General features: G+C 43.8%; 1 protein-coding gene across 1 annotated transcript in view; it reads right to left on the bottom strand.

Annotated features, from left to right (window-relative positions):
- Positions 1–19,327, bottom strand: part of Spon1 (spondin 1) — a 268,537-nt gene that overhangs the window by 108,977 nt on the left and 140,233 nt on the right. The window contains exon 6 of the mRNA XM_051192721.1: positions 5,579–5,727. Within this exon, the coding sequence (XP_051048678.1) occupies positions 5,579–5,727 (149 nt within the window). The remainder of the gene's footprint in view (positions 1–5,578; positions 5,728–19,327) is intronic.

Below are 19,327 nucleotides of genomic sequence, written 5' to 3'. Positions count from 1 at the left end.
GTCTGGGTGACTCAGAACAGCAGTCAAAACCACTGCAGTCAGTGTGGGCTTGTACCCTTTCAGTCAAGGGCAGAAAGTTCCCTGAAAGAAACCAGTACCTATAAGGGGACATGTGCACGAGTCTGTCTTTCTTACCTCTACAATGAATTTCTTCTTTGTGGAGACCATATGGTCCCTTTCCCCAAATCTACTCTTCTTGGTACAATTGCCCACTCATGTCCTCTCCCTTTTGCAACATGGCCCTTCATTTTGGTTCTGCAAGCACAATAAGCTGTTTTTCTGCCTCAGGGCCTTTGCACAAGCTTTCAACTATACTTTTGGGCCATAACTTAAACAGGTATTACTTAGGGTGATCTTCTCAACACCTACAACAGAGTCCTTCTTACTCTTAGGCCTCTTTAAGTCATCATCATCTGTTTCTTTTCATTCACTACAATTTGTAACTATTTACCGATTATTTATTAGCCTCCCTCACTTGCCTTGCATGGTCTAGGCAGGCTCTCTCCTATTGGGCCGCACCCCCAGCCCTCTTTCTTTTCGTCCCTTTTATTGTCTCTGTTAGAATGTAGGCCTATGAAGGAATCTCTGCCCTTCTCTCCCTCCTCCCAGTCTCCTCTGATTCCTTCTTCTTCCTTCCTCTCCCTCTCTTTTCTCCTCTCTTTCCTTCCCCACAGGGAGCTGGAAGTTGACCCCAGCTGAGAAGGGGCTCTTTTAAAGAAAGGGTTATGATCCTAACTGGGGAATGGCATGACTTGGATTTTATATCTGACCCTGGGCAGCAGGGGTGTTTGGAAGAGGACTTGAAGGCAGGACCACCAAGAGACTAGTGCTGACATGTACACTTAGATGCGAAGAGTGTGATGCTGGTGGACTGAAATGAATGAACCTAAAAGGGGAGGCGGAAGCTGGGGTATGGAGAGGTGAGTATCAAGGATGGCAACTGGCTCTCTAGCATGGATAACTGGGTGAATGGATGCCATGTTTACCCCAGTATCGAGCTGAAAGCCAGACACCCAGTCAAAATTTGCAGTTGCTGACTTACAAGTTGTCATAGTGGGGTAAAGTATGCCTAAGCTTGCATTGGGGTGATCTTCTATTTCCTCTTCCTGCCTCCTCCTGCCTGGGGTTATCCATCAGTGGCATGCCGGGCTAGCCAGAGCCTCATATTTCTTTTTGTAAACATTGTCAAATTTTTTATTGGTGTGCATAAATTGCATGCATCCATAGCATTCAATGTCATATTTGAATACATGCATATAATCAAAGCCAATCATCATTTATCTCCTCTCCCCTTCACAATGGCTGCTCATCACTATTTGACATTAGTTCTATTTCCATAAGTGTATCTGGCTTATTTTACTTAGCTTTAACATAATGTCCTTCAGATCCACCCAAACTCCTCTCACCTTACCCCCAAATGAACTCAAAACAGATCAAAGACCTAAAAATAAGATCCCAAGTCAGGAAACTACTAGAAGAAAAACAAGGAGAAACATTTCAAGACACTTCAAGGTGTCAGCAGGATAACCAAATGGGACTACATCATTTGAACAAAGTTGCAGAGCAAAGGAAACAATCAACAGAACAGACAGACGTCTACAGAACGGGAGAAAGCTTTACCAACTGTTCATCTGTCAAAGATTAATATACTAACTATTTAATGAACTCAAAAAAATTCTGAATAGCAAATCCATCAAGTCATCCAAATTAAAGATCAGAAAACAGGGCTAGAATGATGGCTCTGTCAGTAAAGTGCTCCTTCAGGAACATGAGGACTTGAGTTTGAGTCCCTGCATCCACACAGCGGAGCTGGTAGCACACTTGTGATCCAATGACTGGGGAAACAGAGATGGGAAGAAACATGGAGCTCACTGGCCAGTTAGCCTAGCCTAATTGGTGAGTTCTAGGACTCAGGGAAACACCCTGTCTCAAAAAATGAGAAATGACACCCAAGATATCTGGTCTCCACTGGTATGTACATACATGCATATACTCCTGTGCATATTGGTGAACACACACACACACACACACACACACACACACACACACCACACCACACACACAAATCAACTGGAGAACTTCTCAGAAGAAGAAATACACATGGCTAAAAAAAGACAACTATGTTATTTCCCATTTTTAGGCTCCACTGACCACCAGGAAGCATTGGCCTCTCTTTCCCTAAAGAAGGGGTGCATATTCTGCCCCCACACTGTCTCTGGCCTGTAGCCTCATCACTGCCAATGCCTCCACCATAATATGTCATCAATTTTCTTGGGACTTCACAGTTATAGTAACAATAAGGTTTATACCCAACAGAATTATTATAATTCCTCACTACTAATGTGATTAGTATTTTTGTTCATTTGTGTTTGAAATCCATTAGCATAATATTTATATCCAATAATTCCCATTGTGGTTTTTAATGCTTGTGAAAATGGCTGTGAGGTATAAGTCCATAATAAGGAAAGAACAAAATGCATTTTGTGGGGAAAAAGAGATTTTAGTTACATCATGGCTGGAATGGGGCTCTTTGAGAGAAAAGATAAAGTGTATGAAGGGCTGGGAACAGAGAGTTTGTCGAAGTTTTCAAACAAGCCCTCTAGTTACACAGAGGACATATTTCTATTCTAGGAGAATCCGTCTTCTTGCTCCTTTTTTATGTTGTTTCCTCCCTGACTTACAGAAAAATATAAGTTGTGTGCTTGCAGGGAAGGGTATTTAAGGCCATGAATCTTTTGGAACTGAAGGGACCTTGAAATTACTGAACTGAGCTGGATTTTCAAGGAGCTAGGAGATGGGTGCCACCACCAGCTGAGGCTCCCGTCAGACCTGGCAGGAAGTGGGCTGGTGGGGTGTGATCAGGCAGGTGTATAAGTGGGAAGTGGTTGTTCAGTGTCAAGGGGCCCATGCTGTGAAATTCATAGCATTTTCCATGTTGAAATCCTCATCAGATTTGGAACAAGGATCCTGTGTCTGCTTGGAGCCTTACAATTCATTTGTACATCAGATTCTATGCATAGGCTTTAGAGCTAGACAAACTTGGGCTTGAAGTCCTGGGCTTTTCTGTGATTGACTGTACCTTCTCCTCATCTGTAGAACTTGAATACTAACATGGGTATCTCAGACTTGAAGCAAGGAGGGTTAATGAGAGATACCGAATACACAGGAGGCTGAAGAGGTGCTGTTACGCAGACACACAAGCAGGAAGACTCGCCAGCTGGCTTAGGCAGGCTCCTTGCAGCAAGCTGGTCAAGGTCACACCACAATGAGACTTTATGTTCACCAATAAAATGTAACCCCAGCAAATGGGTCAAGACCAGGCTGGAGAAACCCACAGAGACAGCTGACCTGAGCAAGGGGGAGCTCATGGACCCCAGACTGGAAAACCAGCATAGGACTGACCCAGACCCCTTGAATGTGGGTCTCAGCTAGAAGGCCTGGGCAGTCTATGGGACCTCAGACAGTAGAACCAGGATATATCTCTAGTGCAAAACAGAGTTTGAGAGCCCATTCCCCATGGAGGGATACACCTTTAGCCTAGAGACATGGGGGAGTATTTAGGCTCTATCCTAAGTGACTTGACAGATTTTGATGATTCCTCATGGAAGGCCTCACCCTCTCTGGGGAGTGGATGGGAGGGTGGGAGGGAGAGGGAACTGGGATTGATATGTAAGATAAGAAAAAATATTAAATAATGAAATAATTTTTAAAAGATGTGTGTGTGTATGTGTGTGTGTGTGTGTGTGTGTGTGTGTGTGTGTGTGTATTTGTGTGTGTGTATGCATGCCACAATACACAAATGGAGATCAGCGGACAAGTTGGTTCTCTCCCTTCATCTTTATGTGGGTTCCAGGAATCAAATTCAGATTGAGATCTCCAGTTTGTATGGCAGGTGCTTTTACCTGCTGAGCCATCTGTCTGGCTCACAGCCTCAATTTTGGATGGTTTCTGCATATGTCTCAAGAAACCTCTCAAGAATATCAACAAGGGAGACTGGCCCTCGATCTTGAAATCACTTGGCAGTTTCATCATTTCTTTGTAACAAATGGTTTTCAGCATCCCATTCCTCAGAGCTGGATGGTCACAATTTCATGCCTGAAGCTAGGAAGTGGAGCTTTGGGATTCCAGACAAAGGATCCCCAATGGCAAGCCAGGCAAATAGTGACTATATGGAGGGGGCATTCACAACTTGGCTATAACATGAAGAGTTATGTCACTTGTGAGGCATGTCAAAGGCAGAGAAACCAGGCAGTTATAAGGCTGACACTGTGGCCTAGAGATGTAGTAGCTTAGTTAATGGCATCTTGTCCTAACATACATGAAGTTCTAGGTTTTATCCTGTGCACAGTATAAAAATTAGCATAGTGAAGCATGCCTGCAATCCCAGGAAGATTAAAGAGTCCCAGGTAATCTTCAGTTACAAAGAAGGGTGATTTTATAGTTAGTATCATGCACTGTTAAATGTTAATGAAACTATTGTCTCAAACAAGTAGAAGAGACTTCAAATCAAATTGAGGAGAAACACAAGCTCATTCTGAAACCCCGCCCCCAAGCCTATAGTTCAGAAAAGATCTCCCAGGGCATTATGAAGGAACAGGGTGACTTCAATTGCATTCAATTCAGGATTGTGGACAGCTTGGAGACCAGATGGTAGACTTCAGGGAGGCTCTGGGTCTGGGCTCTGCCCACCCCCTCAGTCTGTTCAGGCCTCTGAACACATACCCATTAAAACACAACAGGGGCACCATGTATCTGGGGCTCCCTCCATCATCTTGGGAGGAAGGAGGATGGTGGCCTCTCAGTGACCCATACTGTGAAATGGCCACACCCCAAACACAGCTCGCCTTTTCTGTGTCCCAGGACAACTGTGGTCAGTGAGGCATGGCTGCCTGAGTAGCTCTCTCATGCCAGAAGGGCTTCTGTGGGAATGGCAGTTAAGACTAGGCTATCATCTCTTGACAGCAAACCACACAATCTGCTATTCCTGCAAGATCCTCTTCTTAGCCTCTGTTTGCTATTAACTAGCCCAGGCTTTTGATGAGGGATGATCCATTGTCAGGTAAACACATTGGCAACAACAGTGGGTGATTTACCCTGCCTTCCGCAGTAGATGCTGGGGCCCAGACGATGGGGCGGTTCCTGGACCCCAAGGCTCAGGCTCACAGCAGTTATATCCGTACATGATGATTATGACTAATGGCCAGTGAATTTATCAGACACTTCACGACACTGTTGCAAAATACCACATGCCAACATATAAAGCGTCTATTTTCAGAAGCAACAATTTGCTTAGACAGCTTGAACATCATCCTCCACCCTCAAAACGCATAGTATGAAACCATAAATCACCCTTCTCACTCTCAGGAGACCAGAGGTCTGTCATCCCAACAACCAGCTGACAGCAGCGTTTAGTTCGCAGAAGCCAGAAGATGCACGATTCAGGGAGAGAAACTGAGATTATCCGATACAGCTTATAGAGCCCCCTCAAGCACACTCCACTGCATATTTTAAGCTCCTGAAAATGAAACCCAAGGATACTCTGACCTCATTTCTAGCTGTTGGTTGAGTCTGTTCTTACCTGTTGTCGAATCTCTTCCTCCATTTTTACTGGTGAGCCCAGTTCAGCAACTTGCTTGACACCTTCGCTGGCGTACCCGCCATACTCCCACAGTACGTAGTTCTTAGAGTGGGACCCGCCAATGATGGCAGACCAGTGATTGGCCCGACCTGAAAGTCAATCAAAATGTAGTTATCAGTGTGGCTGGGGCTGAAATTCAAGCCCCTTCAGTGTTGGGGATGTGGGAAACTGTTCAAAGGCTCAGCCAGCACTGAGCAGGCATTATTCTTTCTTAATCCAACACTACTCAGGGATTAGAATCTCTACTAACCACAAGTCTGGAGATCATGCAGACAAGTGAGCAGCAGGTGCCTCAAGAAGATAGTCTAGGACACTTCTGTCAGAGGGCTTCTCTGAGAGAGGGGCAGTTGAGAGAATCTGAAATGTTGTTCAGATTTGTAAGGCAAAATAGAGAGGAAGGGCCACTTCTGGCAGCTCAGAAGCATGAGTTAACACTGTGCTTGGAAAGCCATCAGTAATTGAGCACGGTAGGGTCGCTGTCAATGAAGAATTAGGAGACGATGCCACGGAGGTGGAAGGAATCGGCTCAGATGGTACTGCTCTAAATGCTTCAGGAGTTTGGATGTTATCACAAAAGATCCGGAAGCCACTGAAGAGTTCTGGTCAGGGGTGATACAGGATTGCATTTGAATTTTAGATAAATCTGTCAGGTAGCTGGGTGAAGATCTCCACAGAGGGAGTAAAATGGAGATCTTGGGAGGTGAGCAAAGAGCAGATCTGAAGTTTGTGTGGGAGGTGGCTTTCATTCTCAGGACTGAACACAGCTTTGCTCAGCTGACTTGGATGTACATTCCCAAGTGGGGGTGAGCAGGCTAGCCCATTCAGAGAGTGGGACAGACAATCTGGGTATGTGGAGGTGGCCAGCCCACAGTGGTTTGGTGATGAGCACAAGGGATGCTGGGCAGTAGTGGGGTGCAGGAGGGATCTCATTTTCAGTGTGAGGAGACAGCAATATTTGAACAACATCAAGAGAGAACACAGCTTGAGGATTTTTTATTAAAGTTCCTAAGGAAGTGGGGAACAGGGAACTGACACTCAGTACCAGTATTATGTTGGACTTTCTCTTTTTTTCTTTAAATTTTTTTAATTTAAATTAGAAACAATCATTTTTTACATATCAATCCCAGTTCCTTTTCCCTCCCATTCTCTCATGCCCCCATGTACCTCCCATTCCATCCCCCTTCTGCTCCCCAGGGAGGGTGAGGCCTTCCATGAGGGATCATCAAAATCTCTCACATCATTTGTGGCAGGGCCTAGGCCCTCCCCTGTGTGTTTAGGCTGAGAGAGTATCCCTCTATGGAGAATAGAGTCCATTCCTATACTAGGGATAAATAATGTTCCACTTTCACATTCAGGGGACCTGGTTCAGTCCTCTGCTGGTTTCCCAGCTGTAAGTCTGGGGTCCATGAGCTTCCCCTTATTCAGGTCAGCTGTTTCTGTGGATTTCATCAGCCTGGTCTTGACTGCTTTGTTCATCACTCCTCCCTCTCTATGACTGGATTCCAGGAGTTTGGCTCAGTACTTAGCTGTGGGTCTTCATTTTAGATGCAAATATTACAGATATATATGTATTTACTATTGACTAAGTCACGTATGCTTCACAGGACTGGCTCAGTTTTCAGCCATTCTTTGGTAGGTTTTACAAAGTCTCAAATTTAAGAACATTTACAGGCACAGTGAAGGGGACAATTTGAATAAGATAAACCCAAATGACACTTTTGGTTAACCACCATATGTCCATTAGTGGACAGAATTCTTCACTCTATCCCACCATGTTCAAAATGGGTTCTGAGCAGGGCTGGGTCCTGTTTTTATACAGCAACCATAGCTCCCCCAAAGTCTTTCTACTCCAGGAGCATATCAATCCATGTAAATAAAGCCAGGTGGCACCTTCCAGCTTGCTGAGGGCAGCCACACCCCAATCCAGGCAGATGACATCACCTTTGCATCAGAGAAATGCACCCTTCGTGTTTATCCTAAGAAAAGACAGGTGGCAATGTGGCCAGCTATATTTCAATAACTCATTTTCGGAGCAATAATAAAGCTTAGCTGTCATCTAAGCTACAGGCATATTTGTGAAGGCATGGCCTAGAAATCCATGGTGACTCTTTGTAAGAGACACAGGGAGACCAACTTCAGCATCGCTTGCTCCCCGATATGCTGTTCCACTGAAATGCCCCTACGGTAAGGAGCGTCCTAGCTGAAATTCTGTATCAAAGGAGCATTGCTCCCTCTGTGTGTCTTGCTTGGCTTGCATCACTTTTATTCCTCCTTCATGATTTTCCTGATTAATCTCAGTTGTCAGCTTGATAAAACCTGGAGTCATCTGAGAGGAGAAGCCTCGATTGAGGGGTTGCCCAGGTCAGATTATGAGCATTTTTGGGAGGACTGTCTTGATTATTAGCTGATGTAGGATGATTCAGCTCACTGTGGGTGGCACCATTCCCTAGTTAGGCAGTCCTGGGATGTCTAAGAAATCTAGCTAAGTGAATAAGTGAGCCAGCAAACAGCATTCCTCCTTGGTTTCTGCTTGCTCTATTGCCCTGGACTGTGTAAGCCAGTGATGTTTGTTACAGCAATAGCAAGGGAACTATGACAGTGATCACTCAGAAGCTTCCCAAGACCACCTTTGGCTGACTTAAGCTCCTGCGTCCTGTGCCCCCAATAGTGCAGATCATATTTACTATTACTGTTGTCCTAATAGCATTTAGACTCCAGGAGGGAATCTCTCTTCCTCCTTGTTCCTAATGTGCGCTTTCACCTCATGCTTCCAGGAGCATTTTGTAAAATCAAGTGGGAAGGTGCCTGACACACTGGGGACACAGAGGCACAATTTAATTCAGTACAATCAAATTCAGTTCAGCATGGCTCCTGACTTCTTCTAAACTAAGGACTCACTCCTTGTTGTTGGAAAATGAAGAGCGATAAGAAAGAAAGGCATCAGGCCAAGGCACAAGGATTCCATCCCAGCAGTCACATATCCTGGCGGTGTAAACTCTCAAACTCAGTTTCTTCACATACTCACATTTCAGCTTCCTCTTTCATACTATGAGCATGCTTACCATACTGACCTCTTGGGAGAGCCAAGTGAAATTATTTTAAAAATGAGACATTATGTATGACATCACCCTGGTACAGAGCAGACACTCAGTAAGTATGGCTGCCCCTTCTCATGGCTGTTGGAGTGACTTTAAAAATGAGGAAAATGTGCTTCACCACGAGAAACAAGCTTATATTACAGGATGTGATAAAATGAGACTGGGAATGAGTATGGTCATGGGGAATTAGAAGATGGTCCCAGATTGGCCTTTCTGCCTTATCCATTCAACTTCCATTAGTTAAGTGTCAAACACAGTGGCAGGACATAAGGGCTGACAGGAATAGGACATGGTGCTTGCCCTGAGGGACTCCCAGTCTGGGGCGGGGAAACAGATGGGAAGAGCACATTAGCTATGATCCAGCTCATCAGGGTTATTATACAATAACACAGGGGATGAAAGAGCCAACTCCAAATTCCTTAAATGCAGTGAATCAAGGTTGAGAAGCTGGTGTACAGAGAAGCAGGCATTCCCAGGGGGCGAGCTGTCTTTGACTCTCTCACTCTCTTGACTAAAATTGCACTCTATGCATTCAACCCGCTAAACACTGCAGTTGTTATTTTCCTAGAGCGATGTTGCAGCAGAGCACCTGCCTTCAAATTTCCACGTGGTGTCATCAGTTCCAATAAGGCACTTGGCTGGCGGGGTAGGGGCCAAGACTACATCCTCCCAGGAGGAGGGAGCAAGACAAGCACTAATGGGCAAACAATTGGCATTAAAATGGACAGGTGAGCAGCCTTCACTCAGTGACAAATTGTACAGGGAAAGAGACACAGTGACCAGAAGCCAGAGGCTCTGAGAGCCTCAATTTCCATTCTATTTGTTTGTTTGCTCCATGTGGTTCTCAGAACAAAACCCAGCACCTGGGGTATCATTCACTGGGCTACATCCCAAGTTCTCCTCCCTTTTAAAATAGGGGTAAAGGTTATACTTTTGACCATCTACCAGAGTTGTACAAATTAATTGGGTGTCTTTGGAAGGAGCTATGAAAGTTGTAAGGTGTTCTCAGTGTCACTTCAGATAGGGACCTCCATAGGCATGTTCTAAGCATCTCTTCAGATGAGAGCTCCATGAGTGTTCTCAGCATCATTTGGGTGGGGGTGGGGGAGGAGAGAAAGAGTGAGATGAGAGTGCATGTGCCCCATGGTAATGAACAAAATCTAGGGGCTGGAGAGATGGCTCAAAGTTAAACGTTGGCTGCTCTTGCAGGGGGCCCAGGTTCAGCTTCCAGCACCCACATGACTTCTCACAACTGCCTGTATCTCCAGTTCCAGAGATTCTGACACCCTCTTCTGGTCTCCACGGGTACCACATGTACATGGTGCATATACATATGTATATACATACATACACACACACCAAAAATAGTGATTTATTTTTTAAAAAAAGAAGAAGAATCTATAAGAAAGTGGTGGAAGAATTTTTTCGCCACTGGAAAGAGGGCTCTCAGAGGTAAAAGAGGAATGGAAGAAGGACAGTGGGAAGGTGATGGGGCAATGGGATCAGGGTTTCTATTAGCAATGCACACAAGGGGATCAGATATCCTGTTAGGATGCTGATTTCCTAAGGTATCCTTGCCATAATCTTATCTGCATGTTCTGCATGAGGAAACTAAGCCCCATTGGGTTTAAGGAGGCCACCCAAGTTTACAGACCCAGGGAGGGGGAAAGCTAGGCTTTAAACCCAAATTTACTTAACTCAAGAACACTTGCTTTCCCCCTGCATCCCACTGTGGGGTCAGCAATGAAAGAGTTCCTTCAATGGACTAAAGAGTTAGAATAGCAAGATATCAGACAGAACAGAAAGTCAGGACTAATTACAGAGGTTTCTGAGTATCTATGTGGTCAATGGCCCTATCAAAAGGGGGAACTATGGTGGGAGATCTGTTGGTCCATGTGTTTGAAGGCACTGTATGGGAGGTTATGGGTCCTTAGGAGGCAGTTCCTGGAGAGTAGTGAGTAATCACTGGGCTGGATATATGAAGGAGTATCCTGGATTCACTTTTGGTTCCACAGCTGGCAGACCGCAGCAAGCTCCCATGGAAAGACAGGCACTAGCTACCAAGCATTCTCTAACACATTGCAATGTTCTCTCTGAAACCATGAGACAAGATGTATTCCCCTTTCCTTATGTCACTTCTGCCCAGCATTTTGTTACAATGAGAAGAAAAATAAACTATACAAGATGCTGTCAGAATTCTTTTACATGAGGAAATCTGGATTTAGGGAGTTTTGTGTAAGATTATCCAAGGAGGCAAGTGAAGGAAGACTCGGGTTTGGAGTCAGTTCCACCTGGTGCAGGGGACAGCTCTTCTTTATTTATTATATCCGGTGGGGCACAGGAAGAAACAGGGTCTAAAGGTGAGAAGACAAAACAGGAAGCATTCAACATTGCTTGCCTGAATTCATAGGGTTTGATTTGAAGCAGAAGTAGAGGAAGTGGGCACAAGGGGCTAGGGATGCCACTAAATGAGAAACCAGGCACCTGGCTAGCATATGAGAAGCCCTAAGTTCAATAACCAGTAAAACACAAACACACACACACACACACACACACACACACACACACACACGCATGCACGCACGTGCACACACACACACACTCAGGCACACAAACATACACACACAATTCTGAGATGCAATTTTTGGTAAAGTAATTAAAACTCTTGTTCTTGGGATTAGATCAATGTAGATGTGAGTCTTGGTTCTGGAATGTTCTAAATGGAACAAGTCAATCATTCTCAGCCTCTGCAGATGTACACCTGCTACATTAGTAATCATTCTCCAAAGAAACAGAAGCAGGACATTGTGGATGCATATATACAAAGAGATTTATCAGAAGGAATTGACTCTCTCAAGCATGAAGACTGTGAAGTCACAAAAATACAGCTAGCAACCTGGATATGGGGGCCAGACAGTGGTGCAGTTTCTGTCCTGCTCTGAAGTCCTGAGACCCTTCTGAATGTGTAGTTCTAGCCTGCAAGCCACCATTTGGTTCCAGAACCAGGAAAACTCAGTGTTACAGTTCAAATCCAGACTCTTAGTGCTGTTCTAACGTTGAAGCCCTTAAATAAAAATATCCAATAAAATTAAATCTGAATAGGGCATGACAAAACCAGATCAGTTTCTGGAAGTCATGATGGCCAAGAGGAATGTGCTCAGGAAACTGGGTGGCGGTGAGAACCAGTAGGTTGAGAAGACAGGAATGCCATGTATAAAATGTCTGAATCTGGAATCATCTAGATGGGACCCAGTAGCATAGTACTAGCAGAATGAGGTGATAAACAGATTCCAGCTAGCTGGAAGAAAATGAACTCTAAAAAAATAAGGGAGGGGAGAGAAAGAAAGATTAATGCTTGTAGATCCTTTCAAAGAATAAGCAGGATGTTACCCCAGTGAGACGGTGAGGCCTTAGTCTTCAGGCAGAGAAAAGTCAGAGACTATTACTGTAGTGAGATATGTACCAGTTTTTGTATTTAGCCCAAATCTTTTCTTTATACTAAAAGGGGAATTGTAGTGAGATATTCACCTTGTCCGCACCTGTGGCATAGACCACGCCCATTGGAGGTGGAAACAGGGCCAGATGTGACCTGGGGAAACTAAGGCTGAGGAGGTGGCTCGGAGAGCTCTCTTGCAGCAAAGGGACAGGGGTACATCCGGAGGCATCCTTGGGACCAGGAACCTGCTGGTGTTCATCTGTCTATGTTGTGAGTTATTTCTCCCTGAATAAACATCTATTCAGCCTATTTGTTTCTCCTGATCCTTATTAAACATCAATATTACTAACCCTTTATCCTCATAGAAAAGCACATAGATGTTCGGTCTGGCATGTCCCTCATTAGTTCCAATAGTGTTTAAGCAGCCTACACCAGTCTGGGTGTTGTGTGGCTGTTTCCGTGGGAGTAAAGGAAGCTCACAGAACTCAGGAAGTGAATGAAACTTACAAATCTCAGGAAGCTCCTAAAACCTGTAAGTCTTACAGAACCCAACCCCCAGTGTTACATAAACAGTAATGATTGCTGGGGAGAAGAGAGAGACTCTGCCCTACAGACCTGCATGCAACTCAAGCAGAATGAGCCAGGGAAGATTTCCTGAGTCATCATCACCCATGTTGAGGTGGGGGATCTGGAGATGCTGCTGCCTTTGAGTTGTGCACTTGAGGGAAATACCCTTCATGGTCCCAGGCATTTGAATACTTGATCCCTTGCTGGCAGCACTGTTTGTGGAGGTTTTAGGTGGTACATCCTTGCTGGAGGAAGTATGTCACTAGGAGTAGGCTTTGACATTAAAAGCCTTCCTCTACTCCATTTCATTCTTCCCACTTCATGCTTATAGTGAAGATGTGAGCTCTCTATTCTGCTCACCTCAGTAGCTGTATTTGCCACTTGCTGCCATGAAAGACCCTTCTTCTTATGGAACTGTAAGCCCAAATAAACTCTTCTATAAGTTGTCTCAGTCATGGTGATATTTTTCTTTTTTCATTTTAGTCACAGCAACAGAAATACTGTAAGTAACAACAAAAGTCATGTAAACCAGGCCTAACCATGCATTTCCAATAGGTTAGATGAAACTTGTATAGGACAGGCATGTGGGAAACTGTGAGGAAGAAATGATTACACTTATGAATTTGTGATGCTGATGGCTAACCTAGTGTATTTGTCTAAAAAGCCATTTCAGGGTGATGCCTTGAATATATGTATTCAATATTTTATACACTGAAGCCTCCTTGGTCTCTTCTCTGCTTTCAGCTCTGGTACTAAATTACCAGTGTTTGCAAAGCCTAAAATGCCAGCATTGGTTATAGGAGAAGCATGTCTACATTTGCCTGGTATTGGGGAGGCCTGTTCCATGATGGGTAGATTCTCTGAGGTGTTCTGCATACAGCCTGTGTGATGGTTAATTGAATGTGTCAACTTGAATGGGTTAAGGAGAGGCCAGACATTCACCCAAACATTCTGGATGTGACTCTGAGGGTGTCTAAAGGAGAATATCATTTGAATTGGTATATACACCAAAACAGATTGCTCTCTCTGAAGGTGTGGGCCCCACCTAGTCTGCTGAAGACCCAATTTGAACACAGAGGCTGATTCTGTAGTAATTCACATTTCCTGCTGACTATCTGCCTTCAAGTTGGGGATTCTTTCATAGTTTCTTGTTTGGATTTGAGCTGTAACAATGAGTCTTCCTGGGTCTGGAACCAACTGGTGGCTTGCAGGCTAGAACTACACATTCAGAAGGGTCTCGGGACTTCAGAGCAGGACAGAAACTGCACCACTGTCTGGCCCCCATATCCAGGTTGCTAGCTGTATTTTTGTGACTTCACAGTCTTCATGCTTGAGAGAGTCAATTCCTTCTGATAAATCTCTTTGCATATATGCATCCACAATGTCCTGCTTCTGTTTCTTTGGAGAATGCTGACTAATGCAGCAAGTGTTCAGTAACAGCCCAGATTTCCTGGCCAGTTGCTGAGGTCCCCTGCCAAACCTAGTCCTGTATAAGCCACCCATTCATTTTCTTGGTATCCATTCATAGTGTTTAATAGAAGAACATACTAGACCTTAGTGACAGGATTGATTAAACCCCTGTTGCCTAATCTTAGCCCTATCCATAGTCCTCTCTGTGCATCTTCGTTCTGGGTCTTTGCAGGGGCCCTTGTGTAGCAGCCACACCAATCAACTCTCTGATCTGTATGTTCTGTCTTCTCTCACTCTGATTCAACTTTATCTCTTACTAGGTGACCTTGTCATTTACATTTCATCAAGACCAAGGTCAAGCCATCTATAGACTCTTGCATGTACCAGCATGCACGTGGCTAGCAGCTGACTGAAAACTGTTGAGGACCTTACAGTTTTATATACTTACGTTGTGTTGGACCTCACTCTCTGCTTGGCTTTGTCACAGTCCTCCTAGGCCTAAGCCCAGGTTCTGTTTAATTTCCAAAGCTTTGAACTTGGCACAGAATTTGGCTTCTGTCAGTCTGCTTCTGGGTGCTGACCAGGACACAGCTTGTATTTGCCCTCTGGCTCGTCCTACTCTTGGCCACTCCAGGGACTCATTCTGATCAAGCCACTGTGCTCTTCAGGACCCTGTCTTTGTGTGGCAGAAAATCTGCATGAGAAGGGCCTATCAACAGGCTGGAACTTTCTTCATTTCCATTTTTCTGGTTTTTCCACTCAGCTATTACTTTTTCCCTTTCCTAAGGGTTCAAGAAAAGTATGTTTCAGTCTAGAAAACCCCTGTTCTTAGGCTATGGATTTGATTTGCTTTATCTTTTCCATCTCCTCTGATGCCTTCAGCAAGATTCTATTGTGCCCTATTACATTGTCAGTGAACATTTACTTGGCTCATACTTTGCATTAAACTAGGGACCATCAAGCTAGAACTGCCTGTTTTTGTTCCAGTAATGTTTTATATTTTATTAACTATCTATGTATCACATTCATGCTACAATGGCAAAGTTGAGTAGTTTGGCTTGCAAAGTCTAAAATACTCACCATCTGGCCTTTTATAAACTGTTTGCTAAACCCTGTGCCAGGTCATGTCAACTCTGAAATGACTCAGATTTGGTCTTGCTTTTGAGATGTTCATTTGGAGGTGGGTGAAGGGTGGGAAGTACTGGTCCTAACCAGACAATGGCAACAAAGTACGAGTGATACAACTTCGATGAATATGACAGAATATGAAACTCTAAAGGTTAGCTTAGCTTAGATGGTGCTTTAGGATTTGTGGAAAAGGTAGATGGGATAGTCTAGTGGTTAGGAGTTAGCAAGGCAGATGGCAGATACAGAGTTGGGCAAAGACTATATTTTTTTTTCTAGAAGAAAAGTTAGATGTAAAAGCCACTGTTACCTGGTAAACAATGAATTCAAGAGGGTAGTGCCTTTGTATATTTCCCCCGACCCTGTTTTAATCAAGAATGAATTATCTGTGATGAGACTAAAAGTCAAGAAGATAATGAAGAGATACAAGTTGTGTCTTAATATGAATTTTTAATTTTTCATAGAAGGCAATGTAAAGAATAACCCCCTCCTCTGTAATTAGGATTGAACCTTGGGCTTCACATATACAAGAGAGCTCAATCACTGACCTACATGCCCAGTCTACCAATCTTGAACTTACGATATCCCCTGCCACAGACTCTTGAATAGTGGAGATAACAGGCCCTATCTATGAGTTCTGGCTAGAATAATTTAATTTTATCTATAGTCAACCCTGTAAGCAGTTGGCTTCTGCTTCGGAGGGAACTATAAAACAGAGAAAATTATACAGAGTTCCTGCTGCAGATGCTCAAAATAGACAGCAAAGGTTCCAATCACCGAGAGAAGGGAGAACAAGAGAGCTGAGCCCTTGCTTTCCTGGGTTGCCACCAAAGATGCCTTTTGGTTTGTAGTGAAGAAAATTGAAATGAGGTGGAGGATATTCAGATTAGCTAACCTGAGAAGGTAAGGACAGGGATTGGGATTTGTGAAGTAGAATGCCAGAGAGAAGCAAGCTACAGAGAGAGAAGCTTCAGAGATATGCATAAATATCCCCTTAACTTTTTATAGATTAAGTGACATGTGTACAGGATGAGACCCAACAAGACACAAAAGAGATGAGAGCTCAATGAAGAGTGCAGAGGCTATGGGGATGCAGACTTCTAAAGCATCCAGAGCATAGAGGCTTTGCTGACCACTCTGGGCACTCAACTGAGAGCCTAAGAGAGCCACAGGGGTGAAACTACTTTGTCTTAATAGGGGAGGCTACCTAGACTTACTTTAAACAAGCTCAGAAAACAGGCCTTGGAAGAGAATCAAGCAGATTCATCAACAAATTTATAATTAGCAAAAATAAAGTTCCATGTCCTCTAAATGAAGTCCAGGCACTCAGCAATAGAACCTCATCATGTCCATCATGCAAAAGAAGTGATTGTATAAAAGCACATCTGTAATCCCAGTGCTGGGGCAGGGATGATGGGGTGGTGGTTTAGACAAGTGGAGGCACTGGCCAGCCAGCCCAGCTGAAGGAATGGGATCTAGGTGAATCGAGAGACTCTGCTTCAGAAGATAAGTTTGGGAGACTGAAATGCACACCTAATATTGACTTCTGGCCTCCACACACACATAATCTATATACTTTTGTGCCAACACACACAAACACACACACACACACACACACACACACACACACACACACACACACACACGATTAGAAACAATAGAATATGGCCAAGGGCCTGAGGAAAATTAGCTGATAGAAGGAGTGCCTGAGATTATAGATAGACAGGATATAGGAACTGTAAATTAGCTGTTACCAATTTTCAGGAATTTAAAGAAAAGGTAGATGTAATGAAAGACCAACTGGAAATTCTAGAGCTAAAAACATTAACACTGTATTCAGATACAGCAAAGGAAAATATCAGTAAACTTAGAGAGGATGATGGAGAAACACAATTCAAAGAGAAGGAGAGAAGGATGAAAGGCGGAAAACAACCATACAGGAGCCCCAGTGACATGTGAAGTGAAAATAAGAGGTTGAAATGCAGTCCTACAGGGCAGGATAGAGAGGCGACTGAGTCAGAGGCATATCTGAACAAACAATGTTTGAGATTTCCTGAAATCCTATGAAAAATACCAAACCCCAAATCCCAGAAGCTCTCCACGCCCCAACACCAAGGATAAAAAAGCAAAGCAAATTACACCTAAAAATAAAGTGAAGACCAAACAAAATGAAATAAAGGAAAGAAAATGATACACAAGCCATCATCATCTGAGAGAGACAATGATAAAGGTCTTAAAAGGCAATAAAAGACACATCACAATTAGAACAGAAAAGAATAACCCCCTGGCTCAAAATCAAGATAGACACAGAGACAACGAAATGACACCTTTAAATTTTTAAAAGAAATAAAACCCATCATCTTAGAATTCTATTACCTTGTAAAAATATTTTTTCAGTGATGAGTGTAAAACAAAGCATATTTTTTTTGATAAATGAAAGCTGAGCAAATTTATGACTGGCACATCTGTAGCATATGAAATATTAAAGGAAGTTCTTCAGGCCGAAGGGAAATGAAAACAGATGGCAGTGCATATCTACATGAAGTGATGGAAAGTTCTGGAAATGGTAAATGCGTGGGTGAGAGGCATCTTTTGGCTCCTTCTGAGGAGAATTTCAAGTCCTCCTGCCTGGGTGACCACCTTCATCAGTGCTTTCTTTCTACACAGCCCTTTTGTCTTTCCTGCACAGAGCCTATCTTTTGTCTTCATAGCTTTGCTGCCTCTGCAGGCTGTCTCCACTTCCCCCTGTGTGCTTTTCCTTGTAGCCTGAACTCCAGCTCCCCTCCATTCCCCTACCCAGTCTTTAAGGTTTTCCCTGCCCTCTATTCCCCATATGGACAGGTGGTGGGGACAATCTGAGGAAGATTATTGTATACCTTCTTTATTTCCCTTTGAAATAAAAGCATATTCCCAATTCAGTGACAGTCCCCCTCTTAATATTCTGGCTAGCAAGTTTTGGCCATAACATGCTGTCAGATAGCTACCTTCCCCACAGTAAAGAATAAGTAGTCCTAGGATTCCCTTAATTCTCATGTGACTATAATCAATCCCATTTTACCACCCATCCCTGACAGGCTATGGTCTAGTTTCTGCCCCTATAGATTTATCCTTTTCAGATTATAAGTTGATGCACACAGTATTAAGTTGAATTTATTATCCAAAGGAGCCCTGAGATCCTCTTTGTGGACAGGGTTCATTCCCTGGGCTCCTACATAGTCTTCATGTCTGTTCACAGACTCACAGAGCTCTGTATAGAGGCATTGCTTTGGTCTTTCCACCCAGTTCACCTCTGTCAGCTCCCCATCCTAGCTCCAGAAGCAGGAGTCTTAATGGTACACCCCAGTTATGTCAGGGGCCCTGTTGTCTGTCTGCAGACCTGGCTCATTCTGCTGTTACCATCCTACTACTCGCTCTACCTGTCCTGTGGATTTCTGTACTTCCGGTGCTGGCCTGCCTTAACCCCAAGATATACCAACCACCACCTCCTAGCAATGCTCTAAAACCTTGCCTTTGCCAATTGGACAGGTCCTGCGTGCCTTGGTATGCTCACAATCCAACCTTCCCTGAGGAAATAAAATATTAATGTTAAATATAATTGGTTATGGAAAGTTTTGACATGGTAGGATCCATGCCAAGAGATTCTATACTGATTTGCTTTTATTGCCCAACAATAACCACAGGAGCTGGTTTCTGCTATTATCTCCATTTCACAGATGATTAAATTGACTCTAACAACTTTATTTCAGACAGCAAGTGTGTTTTTTTCTGAAGCTTCCACAACAGGTAACTTGGAGAACAGGGTAATTACAACTCCTTTAGGACACTTCTCAGCTTATGCAGGCAGTGAAGATGCTAGAAGATCATGTTGGAAAGTAGAGAGCTCTGAACCACATAGACTGTACACTTCTCCAAAGTATAGTGACCTCCAGTGACATCAATAATACATGCTTAGGCTAATGTTTCTCTTCTCCCCTGCCCCTTTATCTTCTGTCCTCTGTAAATATGACCTGCAGTTCTTGCCTCAGGTTATGCTTTGGGGGGCACCCAAAAACT

The sequence above is a fragment of the Phodopus roborovskii genome, unplaced genomic scaffold, assembly GCF_943737965.1.
Source record: "Phodopus roborovskii unplaced genomic scaffold, PHOROB, whole genome shotgun sequence".
Taxonomy (NCBI): Eukaryota; Metazoa; Chordata; class Mammalia; order Rodentia; family Cricetidae; genus Phodopus; species Phodopus roborovskii.
This window is presented reverse-complemented; position numbering and strand designations above follow the sequence as displayed.